This window comes from Rhincodon typus, chromosome 6 (genome assembly GCF_021869965.1).
Source record: "Rhincodon typus isolate 14 chromosome 6, sRhiTyp1.1, whole genome shotgun sequence".
NCBI lineage: Eukaryota > Metazoa > Chordata > Chondrichthyes > Orectolobiformes > Rhincodontidae > Rhincodon > Rhincodon typus.
Window position 1 is genome coordinate 32482237 of NC_063337.1, and position 13713 is coordinate 32495949.

General features: G+C 39.7%; 1 protein-coding gene across 3 annotated transcripts in view; it reads right to left on the reverse strand.

Annotated features, from left to right (window-relative positions):
* slc46a3 (solute carrier family 46 member 3) overlaps positions 1-13713 on the reverse strand; it is a 28966-nt gene that overhangs the window by 13446 nt on the left and 1807 nt on the right. The window contains exons 2-5 of one of the 3 annotated variants that reach the window (XM_048597645.1): positions 12497-12785; positions 10249-10460; positions 8337-9204; positions 5176-5259 (exon numbers count right to left, since the gene is read on the reverse strand). In XM_048597645.1, coding sequence (XP_048453602.1) covers positions 5176-5259; positions 8337-9204; positions 10249-10440 — 1144 coding nt within the window. In that variant the 5' untranslated portion in view covers positions 10441-10460; positions 12497-12785. Of the gene's footprint in view, positions 1-5175; positions 5260-8336; positions 9205-10248; positions 10461-12496; positions 12786-13395; positions 13455-13713 lie in introns of those variants that run through there. The other 2 variants (XM_048597646.1, XM_020527624.2) reach the window with 2 other exon arrangements.

Below are 13713 nucleotides of genomic sequence, written 5' to 3' on the forward strand. Positions count from 1 at the left end.
TCTCAATCCATATGGTGGGAAGCATATGCCTGATTTATAACCTGCACTAATACCATGGCCACCATAATTGCTGAAACAGGCGAAGAACTAATTTTGTGCCTGAGGAAGGTCTGTGGCAATGTGAATTTCTGGATCAGTTTTATTTGATAGTACTTTGACATATCTCACCGAGTAAAGGCAAAACTTCCTTGTGAGCTACTGAAATATGAAGACCATCTTGTTTGGAAACAAAAGTTGGTCCAACAAGGCCAGCAGATTCACAGGAGCACCACCAACTCCCAAGTTTCCCTTCAAGCCACACACCGACCTGACTTGGAAATAGATTGCTGTTTCTGGCTGTCATTAGGTCAAAATCTTGGAACTTCTTTTCTAATAGCACTGTGGGTGGACTAACACACTGATGACAGCAGCAGTTCAAAGAGGCAGCTCACCATCATCTTCTATTTGATTAGGAATGGGCAATAAATGCTGGTCCAGCCAGCTCATCCTATGATTAAACAATAACAAAAGCTTGGCAAAGCCTTCCAAAGCTAGTTTGACATCCATTTGCAACAGGCAAAACTAGCAATCCTGCTCTATGCCAGATTTAGAGAGGAGCCAAAAGAGCAAAGGCTATTTTCAAGATTAGTTACATTAGTGTTATATGAAAGAAGTTTTAATCACAAACAGTGATGAACAGCCAATATACTGTACGTAAATAATTTATTTGGTCACATCAGGCAAATTCCTCTGTTCTTTTTCAAAAAGTGCCATGTTTTCTTTAACATAGATCTGACAGCAGCCTCAGATGAACATCTCAGCTGAAAGACAGCATTTCCACTAGTGTAGAACTGCCTCAGGTGATACATTGAAGTTTCAGCCAAAAATGTGCACTCATGTCTCTAGAGGGAGCTTGAACCAATCACTTTCTAACTCAGAGGCAAGAGCACCACCCTGACCCACAACTGACACACGAAACACATTAATGGGCTGGAAGAAGAAGCTGGAGGCAATTGCACAGTTACAAAATAAGGTGAACATTTTGAAAAGTAACGACATTCACTGCAGACCTTGAAGAAAGTTCCCCCATAGGTCTAGTGATCTCTGAAATCCTCCTTTCCAATGGCTGAACTAGCATTAAGTTCAGGAAATCTTCAGTCATTGAGCAACAATGATGTCAATCAGTGTAGCAGCTCTCAGATCCAGGCAGCAAACCAGGAATGCAATCTCAGAATCCCTACACTTTTAATTTTGAAATGTTACAGATGGTAAAATAAATGATAGGAATACATGTATAAGATTAAGGTAAATCTCCTGATAGCATCTGAGGGGAAGGTAGCAATAACCAATTTGTGGCACCACAGTTGGCTCTATTGCACAACAGGGGAGGTAAAAGACCGGGAGAGCTTTAGTGATAGGGGACTCGATTGTAAGGGGAACTGACAGGAGGTTCTGTGGCAGCAAACAAGACTCTCAAATATTGCTTCCCTGCTGCCAGGGTCAATGTCTCAGAGTGGTTGCAGGCTGTTCTGAAAGGGCAGGGTAAACAGCTAGTAGTTGTGCTACAAGTCAGTACCAATGATATGGGTAAAAAATAAAATGAGGTCCTGCAACAGGAATTGAGAGAGTTAGGAAACAAATTAAAGAGGAAGACTACTAAGGTTGTGGTATTTGGTTTACTTCCTATGTCACATGCTACTGAGTACAGGAGTAGGAAGATAGGTCAGATGAATGCGTGGCTAAAGGGATGGTGTAGGAGGGAGAGCTTTAGATTTTTAGATCATTTGGACAGATCCTGGTGTAGGTAAAACCTGTTACAGACTACACCTGAACTGGAATGGGTCCAATATCCTTGCTGGGAGGTTTGCTCATGTTGTTGGCGGGTTTTAAACTAATTTGGCTAGGGGATGGGGCACAGAATAAATCAAGAGCAAGTTCCAATCAGATATCAAAGGAATGCTAGGATTGTCAAGTAGGTGCCAAAGACATGGCTGAAGGAAGGGCAGTCTGGCAACTCAACATTCCAGGATATAGAAGTTTCAGGTGCTATAAGGGGATGTGAGCGAGGTGGGAATATTGCATTATTGATTAAGGAAACAATCACTGCAATAATGAGGGAGCATGTTCTAGAAGGGTCTTCAAATAAGAGCTCAGAAATAAACAAAGGGTGATTACTTTTTTTGGGATTATACTACAGGCCTCCTAACAGTCAGTGGGAGATAAAAGAATAAATATGTCAGGAAATCACAGAAATATGTGAGAAAAACAGGGTTACAGTTGTGTGGCATTTTAACTTTGCGAACATTAACTGGGATCGCCTTAGTGTGAAAGGACTAGATGGGATGGAATTTTTGAAGTGCATCCAGGAGAGCTTTCTTGTACCAGCATGCAGACAGTCCCACTAAAGATGGGGCAGTGCTAGACCTAATCCTAGGGAATGAAGCCAGTTCAGCGATTAAGTTTCAGTGGACAAGCATTTTGGAGATACCGACCATAACTCAGTAAGTTTCAAGTCATTATGGAAAGCAATCTGGATAGTGCAGAGTTAAAAGTCTAAACTGGGATAAAGCCAATTTCAATACCATTAGACAGGATTTAACAGGCTGGGAGAAGGTATTTGCAGATAAATCTACATTTGGAAAGTGGGAATCTATTAAAAATAACATAGTAAGAATTCAGGACCAGCATGTTCCTCTACGACTGAAGGGCAAAGGCAGCAAGACCAGGTAACCCTGGATGTCAAGGGATATCAAAAGTTTGATAAAGAGAAAGAAGGAAGCATATGTCAGGTAAAGAGTACTAAAAACAGGGGAGGCTCTTCAAAAATATAGAGTGTAGGAGGTTGCTTAAAAAATAAATCAGAAGGGTAAACAGGGGCCAAGAAATATTTTTGGCAGAAAGGATCACAGAAAACCCCAAGGCATTTTATAACGATGTTAACAGTAAGTATATTACCAGAGAAAGAGTGGGCCTGTAAGAGATGCAACGGAGCCGGTGGGCATGGATGAGGTCTTAAGTGAATACTTCTCAGCTGTATTCACAGTGGAGAAAGACATAATAGCTGGAGATTTCAGTTGGGCTGGTGAGGTTCTAGAACATGAGATAACAAGGTGTAGAGCTGGATGAACACAGCAGGCCAAGCAGCATCAGAGGAGCAGGAAAGCTGACGTTTCGGGCCTAGACCCTTCTTCAGAAAAACATGTTAAGGTTAATAAGGAGGAGATATTAGATGTTTTAGTTGTATAAAGATGCATAAATCCCCAGGACATGATGAGATGTATCCCAGGCTGCTATGGGAGTCAAGGGAGGAAATTGCTGAGACCCTGGCGGATATATTTAATACTTTATTGGCCACAAGCGAAGTGCCAGATGACCGCATGATAACTAATGTGGTTCCTCTGTTCAAGAAAGGCAGCAGGGATCGGCCAGGTAATTACAGACCAGTTAGTCTGACATCAGTGGTAGGGAAGTTATTGGAAAAAATTCTGAGGGATGGGATTAATCAACACTTGGAAAGGCAAGGATTTATCAGGGATAGTCAATACAGATTTGTTAGACGGAGATCCTGTCTGACTAATTTAAATGTGTTTTTTGAAAAGGCGACTAAATGTATTTAAGAGTGTAGTGCAGATCATGTGGTTACATGGACTTCAGTAAGGCCTTTGACAAGGTTCCACATGGAAGGGTGGTTCATGAGGTAAGAGCTCATGGGATCCAAGGCAAGTTAGCATGCTGAGTCAAAAACTGGCTTACAAATAGGAGGCAAAGGGTGATGGTGGAGGGCTGTTTTTGTTATTGGTTCCCTGTGACCAGCAATGTGCCACAGGGATCAGTGCTGGACCCTTGTTGTTTATTATGCATGTTAGCGACTTGGATGTGAACATAGGAGGTATGATTAGTACGTTTGCTGATGATACAAAAATTGACGATATTGTTGATAGTGAGGAGGATGGTCTCATTGATCAGATGGCAAAATGGCAGGGCAATGGCAGATGGAATTTAATCCTGATAAGTGTGAGGTGATACATCTTGGGAGGTCTAATGAGGGAAAGATGTACACGGTGAATGCTAGGTCCCTAGGCTGTAGTGAGGAACAAAGCAACACTGGTGTACAAGTCCATAGATTCCTGAAAGTGACAGGACAGGTGGATATTGTGGTGAAGGATGGATATGAGATGCTTGTCTTCATTAGCCAGGCCATATAAAATAGCAGCAAATAAATCTTGTTAGGCCACAGATGGAATATTGTGTGCAGTCCTGGTTACCACACTATCACAAGGACTTGATTGCACTGGAGAAGATGGAGAGGAAATTCCAGAATGTTGCCTGGGACGAAAAGTCTCAGTATAAGGAGAAACTGGATAGGGTGGGTTTGTTTTCCTTGGAGCAGAGGAGGCTGAGGGGGAATTTGATTGAGGTATACATTATTATGAGAGGCACAGAGTCGATACGAGAATCTTTTCCTCATGGCAGACGTGTCAGGGACCAGAGGTTTAAGATGGTTTAGAGGAGATTGGAGAAAAAAAATTCACTCCGAGAGTGGTAGAAATATCGAATGTGCTACCTGAGAGGGTGATGGCAGCACGTACTCTAACATTTAAGAAGCATTAGATGAGTATTTAAAATGCCAAGGCAAGGTAGGGTATAGACCAAGTGCAGATAAATGGGATTAGTGTAGTTGGGTGTTTGTTGGTCGGCAGAGACTTGGTGGTCCAAAGGGCCTGTCTCTGTGATGTATGACTCTATGATATTCAACAAATATTACATTTCAGGTTCCATGCGGCTGTTTAGTAATGATGATGAATTCAGTATTTTGTTAAGAACACAGTTACACCTCAACAAGAAGGTATGAATTTTTCATTTCCATTAGAGTGAGACTGATAGTTTTAAGTGAGGAAGCTCTTGTTGGTTCAATGATTTCCCATTGATTTGCAGTTTTTGGGGGAGATTTCAAAAGTGCATCTTCCAGACAAGTGTAGAATACTGCTTATAGATTTCCATGTTTAGTGGCAGATACGCAGGCTCTACAAGTTGCTATCACTTTCAGAGAAGTAATGACGATAAACATTGATAGTTTCGGAATCATTACCACCGCAATATCCACCAAGCCTCTGAATGGAAACCAACATGTTACATACATTTATGGATACAAACTATATAAAACATCTGAGGCATGAAGTATTTTAAATAATTGACCTTGATGCTGAGGTGAGACTAACTTCGACATCATTGATCGTAGGACAGGAAGTGGCATGACGGCAAAAAGAAAAACCAGTCTCACTGTAAAAAGGAATTAAAATTGATCAAGACACCAGTATAGAACAAAAGCCAGATGACATACATTGTGCAGTTTCAAAGATCATAATCTTACTTCTGTTCAATTATATATATGCATTGTGATATCATTAAAATACCTTATACTGTTTATTCTATGCAAATTCTAGGTTTTATTCATCTATTCTGGACTTGTCTCTTCCAATACACTTCTGGTTCCCAATTTCTGTGCATTGCAAAAGTCATCTAGAACTCTGCTTCTCACGTCCAATCCTGTTCTTCCACTGTTACAATGCTTGCTGACCTGTATCGACTCATGGTTACACAACACCTGACTTTAAAATACTCATCCTCATTTTCAAATCAATCTGTGGCTCAATGTTGCTAACTTCAGCCCTTTGACCTGTCTGCATTTTTCAATTATGGGCTCTGGCACATCCCCGATTTTAAATCATTCCAATGCTGGCAACTGTGCCTTCAACTACCAAAGCTGTAAACCTTCCACCTCTCTTCATATTTTTTTCCTTTAATGTATTTGATATAACGTACGTTTTGATCAAGCTCTTGGTGTTTTGCCTTAATATCTCTTTATATACTTGACCCCCTTTTTTGGGACACGTGGTGCAAACTTTTACATGACAAGGCTCCTATGAATCACATTGTGATGTTACACTATGTTTAAGATGCAGTGGAAGTGTAAGTTATTATTGTGGTACTGATTAATATTGTTCTCGATGGGATTTCTGGCTCACATGAAAGATTTCCACACACCAAAGGCAGGGTTCCCCAGCCAGTTGAGCACAAGAACAGGAGTCCCCAGACCGGAAATAATGGCAATCTGAAAGTCACCCTCATAGCATGAAAGCTGGATTCCAATACACAGAGGAAGAGAGAAAATAAAACTTCCTTTAAACAGACCTAAATGGACAACTCTGTCATTAGATAATTTCAACATTTGGGAAGATCAGAGCCAAATACCTTCAGGTTAAACAAGCAAAGCACAAAGCCAATGACTTCAACATCCCTAAAACACTGACCTTACAGTCAGTATTTGCAATCACTTACGCAAATCAAGACTTGGCCTGAAGTCCCATAAACTTAAGCTTAAACCAATCATTTTTTTTTGACTTGCTGAAAACTCATGCATCAAAATGACAGGAGAATCCATTAGATAAGACATGCTGGCTAAATTAAGGAAGCTTATATATTGTTTGGAGAAGCTACCCAACAGATTTCACTATAATTGCTTAAGGGCTTATGTTAAAACTCTTCACTTTGGCCTCAATGCTTACTACAAATTTTAACAATCATCCCTTTAAATTAAATTTGTGTATCTGCTTTGCATCAGTTAAAACATAAACTTAACATGCTCGCCTTTCTTAGCCTTTATTAACCACCTTGCATCATACACGGGAACACAGCAAATCGGGATAGGCCATTCAATCCTTCAAGCCTGCTTCACCATTCAGTATGATTATGGCTTATCATCCAACTCAGTACCCGTTCCTGCTTTCTCTTCATACCCTCTGATCCCCTTAATCCTAAGAAATATATCAAACTCCTTCTTGAAAACATTTAATGTTGTGCTTCAACCACTTTCTGTGGCAGAGTATTCTAAAGGCTCACCACTCTTGGGGTGAAGAAATTTCTCCTCATTTCGGTCCTAAATAGCCCAACTTGTTTCCTTTGAATACCTGGCATGGTTCACATTTTCTACTCGCTGCACTTCTTATACACCTTTGCTATCTTTGATTCAGGCTACATTTGAGCACATCTGAGTTAGCAGTGAAGAAGCTCATAATATCGTTGATAGTGAAATACATTTGGCCCATATGAACCCTACTGACTCAAGAGTCTGCTAGGTTGAGTTTAAGGGAAAATCCATGAGTATGAGAAGACAAAAATGAAAGAGTTACAAGACAAAAAGGAAAGCAAGATAGAAAAGATGAAAAGCAAAAAAAAAAAGTGATATCAGCACGGTCGATGAATCTGGAAGCACTTATTGAGAGGGAAACAGAATTAGATATTTTCACTGCCATGACCATCATCCGTTATAGATGGAAGGATGCTGGAACAGAAGCATGGGAAAGGGGAAGCTAGGGAAGGTTAGAACAAATGGGAAGGTATACTATTGGGTGAAAACAGGAGAAAATAATTGATAACAAAATGGAGGAAGATAAAAAGGATAGCAGGTTAAAAAAAGTGAAAAAAATTATATACAGGAGGTGTAAATGAGACAACAGAATCATTACCACAAGTAAAACCAGTAACACACAACAAAAAGGGAGAAGGGGATATGACCTGAAAAATATTTAACTCAAATTTGAACCCAGAAAATTGCAAGGTGGCCAATTGTAAGAAGAGGTGCTGTTCTTAGAGTTTGCCATGGTCAGGGTCTAATATTGCTCCATATTTTCTCAAGGAGGATCATGTCATCGATCAATTAGGCCAATGAAGCTCACTGCTGCAATAAATGAATGGGGCCCAATTTTAGTCAGCAATAATCATTAGTTTACTTTCTGCATTATATATCTCTGCTAACGCTTGACTGAAGTTATTTCCTCTAAACTGTTTCTCCAGCCTTCTGTCAAATCCTTCACTTTTTACAAATACTTACCCAATTGCAGTTAAATAATATGGTTAACCACTATATCAACAGTCAACTATTTTTTAAAAAATGAACTAATAACAGAGGGAAAATATAATCTAACCTGGCCTTTTGTTCTGAGATTTATTGCAATCCCTGTTTTCTACATCATTTAACAAAGTTTCAACTTGCAACTATTGCCTATTCTAAATCAATTTATTTGGAATTATGTGGATACTATAAAGAATAAGCATTTACTTATTTGTGATTTGAAACATTGCAAAAACACTTATAACATGACAGTTTTGTTTAAACCCCACCCCCGACTTATAATTTACAAGCAGTTACATAATAATTGGATTCATAACAGAACTGGGACTACTTTAATGAAATTTTGAAATTTGGTCCCTTTTTATTTAACCACCTGATTGATTTAATTATGTAAATACTTAATTCCAGTCACATTTCATTTTAAGAATATTAAAGTTTAACATACCCAGAAACATGAACAGTGTAGTCTTGGCAAAGATAGTCATGATCATTCCTCCAGCAAAGGATAATATCCCAATAAGAACTATAAAATGGTCTCGAAGAAAGCGGGAAAATACCGTCACTCCCAGAAAACTTGTAAGAAATGAAATTAGTCCAGTTGCAGAGCCATATCCAATAAGTACTGCATTCCAACAAAGAGGCGCATTCAATTCATAAAGCGTAAAAAGCCCACCAGAACCAAATGAAGCAAATGCATAGGTTGAAAAAGCAAGAAGCATGAGGCCAAGTTGAACACGATTTCTAAAATTAGAACTAATATATAGATTTATAATTCCAGTGAATATTTCTCGGAATTTTCCACAGCCTGATCCTTTGTTTTGCCCATTTCTTGACACTTGGACACTCTCTTCAAGGAAAAAGATAATATACATGACATTGGCAAAATTAATCAATGAGGCAATCAAGAATAACCAATTAAAGTTTAATGCGTTCAGTAAGTGTCCAGATGTTATCAGCCCTATGCCACCCATTACGCCAACAATCATGTCCAGCAATGCCATGCGCATATTTTTGTGCTCACTAGAGCTCACATCTGCTACATAGGCAAAAGCTCCTCCGAACAAAGTTGCGAAGCCACCAAAACATGCACTTAGTGCAATGGGTATAAAAAGAAAATAAATAGGCCAAGAAAAGTAGGTCATGGCTAAAAAGGACAAGCTGGTAATCAGAGCCCCGATAGAGGGGAGGAGAAGAGTTAATCTGCGTCCATATTGATCACTGTATGAGCCCAATATGAAGCTAACGATGAAGTTGGGTAGGAACTGAATCAAAGTCATGCACATAAAGAAGTGAGATGATAATCCCTGGACAACCTAAAATAAAGAAAGTAAATAAAGAATTAAAAAAAATCACAAGTTAAACCTTTTTAAACAATATTTAAGACATTTCAATTAAGCAACACCCTACTCCGCTTGCTGTTAGCCATCCAATTTTCTATCCATGCCACTGTGTTACCCCTAGACCATGGAACTTTGTTTTCTGCGATAACATATGATGTGACACCTTATCAAATGCGTTCTGGAAATCCAAGTAAAATACATCTGCTGCTTCCCCTTTATCCACAGCTTATGTTATCTCTCCAAAGAACTCCAATGAATTCAGTATACATGATTTTACTATAACAAGGCTGAGATGATCAGCTTCCAACAACCACAAACTTCTTTTGAGCTAAATGTGTCTATCCAGAAGAGACTTATCGCTCCTATAATTTGTATTCAGACTCCCTTAATGTCAAAGGCAGACACTTACATCTCACTCCTTGCATTCATGTCTTTTATTTAAGTTCAGACCAAAGCTTTATTGAGATCCACAGCCAAGTGTTTCTAGCAGAACCAAAACTGAGCATTAATAGGCAGGTTATTGGTGAGTGTATGCTGCTTGATAGCACTGTCAGTGACAACGTAGATCATTTTACTGATAAATGTAGGCAGACTCATTGGGCACTGATAGGCGAGATTACAATTGTCCTAGGTAATTGGGTACCTAGCAATTTGCCACTTTGTTGCATAGATACCAATGTCATAGCCAACTGTAACAGCTTGTCTATGGATGCGGTTAGTTCTGAAATGTGAGTTTTCTCCACTACAGCTGTCATGTGGTCAGAACCCAGAGCGTATGCTGCATTCAGTGCACAGTCTTCTTCTGGTTTTTGTATAATAAAATTCAATTTGTTTTCATTTTACAAATACTTCGTTTTCTAACCAAAGATGGATTGTTTAATTAAAACAAAGGTCATTTAAAAATGATTACTAATAAGCAGGTGCCACATCTTGAAATGACAAATATAACTTTTATTCAGGAAAGTGATTTACAATTACACTTTGTAATTTATTAGGGCATCAGTTGTAGATACTGACCTCTTGTTTCATGTACACAGGGTCACTGTGGTTCTGGTAGCAGTAAGAACTAGTTTCATTCCCAACATAGCTGCTGTTAGTTTCCCTTGTCCATATCCTGCGATAAATATACTGCTGCATTAAGAGTTCATCTGCCATATTAGGCAGAGTGTATAGGGCGACAACAGGTTCAATGAGAAACAGCCTACACATTGCTCTCAGAAAACAAGTCCCTGTGTGTAAAACAAAAATCAAAGAAAAGCATTGTTACTGAAATAGTGCGGACTTAAATGGAAAACTAAACCTAAATTAAACTTAATCTAGTGGAACACAAACAAAAACTAGAGAAATAGTAGGAACTGCCGATGAAGGGTCTCGACACGAAACGTCAGCTTTCCTGCTCCTCTGATGCTGCTTGGCCTGCTGTGTTCATCCAGCTCTACACCTTGTTATCTCAAAAACTAGAGAAGCTTGCTTCAGTTTTGTTTATTGTATGCACAAATAAATAATTACAACTGACATAAGACAACATGCAACTTACATGTTGTCCATATGGGATGGAATTAGTACAATAGCAATAAATGATTTTGGATTAGATTTACAGTTCGAGGAACTTTGGTTCCAAGTTGAGGAGTTGGGGTCTGAGCTGCAGACTTTGTGTCACACGAGGGATGGGACAAGTTACCCTGACACTTTGCTCCAGGAGCCAGTCACGGCCCTCATTCTGGAAAATTAAAAATTTGGTCAGTGATCAGGGACGGGAGGGTGTGAGTGCAGGGAAGCTAAGTGTGGGGACCCAGGCACTGCATTTGAGGAGCCTCAGCCCCTGAAGTTGTTCAACAGTTATAAAGTGCTTGAAAGTAGCGCAGACGAAAGTGGGGACTGTAGGGAGGATAAGTGGGACTCTGCCACTTATGGGAGAGCCTAGGACCAGAGGGCGTAATCTCAGAATAAGGTGGTGCCTGGTTAGGATAGATATGAGGAGGAATTTCTTCTGTCAAAGGACGGTGAAACCGAGGATTTCTTTTCCACAAATAGCTGTATAGGCTGAGTCATTATGTATATTCAAGGCTGAGACAGACAATTTTTAATCAAGGGTTAAGGAGGAATGACAGGAAAGAGTAGGATAATAGGTCGGCACAACATCGTGGGCCGAAGGGCCTGTACTGTGCTGTACTGTTCTATGTTCTAAAATGGAATTGAGGATAGCATAGCAGACTCAATGGGCTGAATGACCTATTCCTGCTCTTATGTCTTATGGTCAATCAGATAATCATCCCTACATTTTTCAGGATAATGCCACAGAGTCTTTCAATGGCCCATTAAAAATGTTACCCAACATTATAATAGTTGGATGAATCATATTTTATTATTGCTGAAAAGAAAGACATATTACCAAATAACTTCATCGTGCACTTATCAAGACAAACACAAAAGGCCAAATCTCAAATGATCACAACAATTTATAGTACAGGAGGGAAAACGGCCAGCAACTCTAGTTCCTACAATGCCAGCCAGGGGAGGTGTCCACTGCTGGGCCTACAGACAGTCACACAACACCAGACGGACCAAATATGTCCACGGTCATGGGTCTCAGTGAGGGGCTGGAGAGCTAGGGGATGATCTTGAAGGATAGGGCTGATGCTGGCAGGCCAGAGAATCTGCAAAAGGGGTACTCACAGTTGCCTGTAACCAGACTGTGCAGCTAAAACTATTGGTCTTGCCACATGGCAGGGCATGCCCATTTTACAAGAAATAAAATAGCTGAGGTTGGATGAAACCATTAAAGGCATATTCATTAGAAGAACTAAAATGATCTTATGGAAACACAAGATTCTGATAGAGCTCGCTGGGATACACATTGAGAGGATTTTTCCTGTCCTAAAGGAATTGAAAAATTCACAGCACAGTTTAAAAATAAGGGGTTCCCTTTTAAGAGAGAGATCTGGAAGAACTCCTTCTCTCAGAGGATCGTTGGTCTTTAAGATTCACTTCCACAGATAGCAGCGAAGCATGAGTTGTTGAATATATTCAAAGTTGGAAGTGAGTCCAGGTTTTCGGGGGCAGGAAAACCGAGACAGGCCAAATTCAGATCAGCTATGCTTATATTTATTGCCCAAGCATGTTTGATGGGCTGAATGGTCTATTCCTTTTGTGTCTTCTTATGATCATATTCCAGATTTTCAATTGAAGATTCAAGGATTGATGCAGCCCATTCACTTTTTCTAAAGCTAGTAGTGGAATCCACAACAGTAACGTGTCAACTAACCCTGTTAAAGGAGTCCTGTCACGAAAAAGGAACCATCTCCTTCCTTCAGGAACAGTTTAAGCTGATGAAAGCTAATGTGACCACAGCAGGTGGCTGCACTTCCTCCAATGGCAAACTTTTTTTCCCTCTGGTTTGAAATTACTTTCCAGAAATATCAAAGCGATGATTGACCAAATAATCTGTTTCTTTAGTGGTATTAGCTGAGGGAAAAACGTTGACCGGCACACTAGATTCAGAGGTTTTCAAAATCATGAGCTTGTTGGATAGAGTAGATAGGGAGAAGCTGTTCCTGCTCATAAAAGAACAGAAAAGAATGAGAAGGCATATATTTAAAGTGATGTGCAAATGAAACAAGTGCGATGTCAGAAAAAAATCTTTTACACACAGCAAATAGTTTGGATATGGAATGCACTGCCTAGAAGTATGGTGGAGGCAGGTTCAATTAAGGCATTCAAAAGGGACATCTAATAGAAATAATGTGCAGGGACATGGGGAAAAGGTAGGAGATTGATGCTAGGTAATAGAAGTAGTGAAGGCACAATGGGCCAAATGACCCCCTTCAGCATAGTAACAGTTCTGTGATTCACTGCACTTCTTCATATAGTATCAAGGTATCTACTGCAGTTGTATGAAATGAGAGATGTGTTTTTGTTTAATTTCTCATCTGAAAGTTAGCACCTCTGTTAATATTGCTTTTCCTCAGTACTAAAGAAGTGGCTTGAATCCAGGGCTTACAGACTTACAAAATATATTTTAAAAAACTGGGCTAAGGCAAAATCCAAGAAAATGTTTAGAAAAATATACAATCATACTCTCTACACAGACACACAATCCACAGCTATTTAATAAACAGTTTGTGTGTATATTTGTTATAAATGTTTAGCATTGAGTAACTTTACCTGATTAGGAGGGAACCACAGAGCATTCTGCACTTTCCTGCATGCTCCTTCCCACCTGCAGCCAATGTGTGGAGAGGTTTGTATAGTCACACGCATGAACACACACACACACGAACTATATATTCTCATGCATCAAAAACAAAACTACACAAGGCATGCAACTACTTTCTCCCACCTCCTCCACTTTTAATTCGCACATTTTACTTTTTACTTAGAGATAGTAAGAACTGCCGATGCTGGAGTCAAAGATAACACAGTGTGGAGCTGGAGGAGCACAACAGGCCAGGCAGCATCAGAGGAGCAGGAAAGCTGACGTTT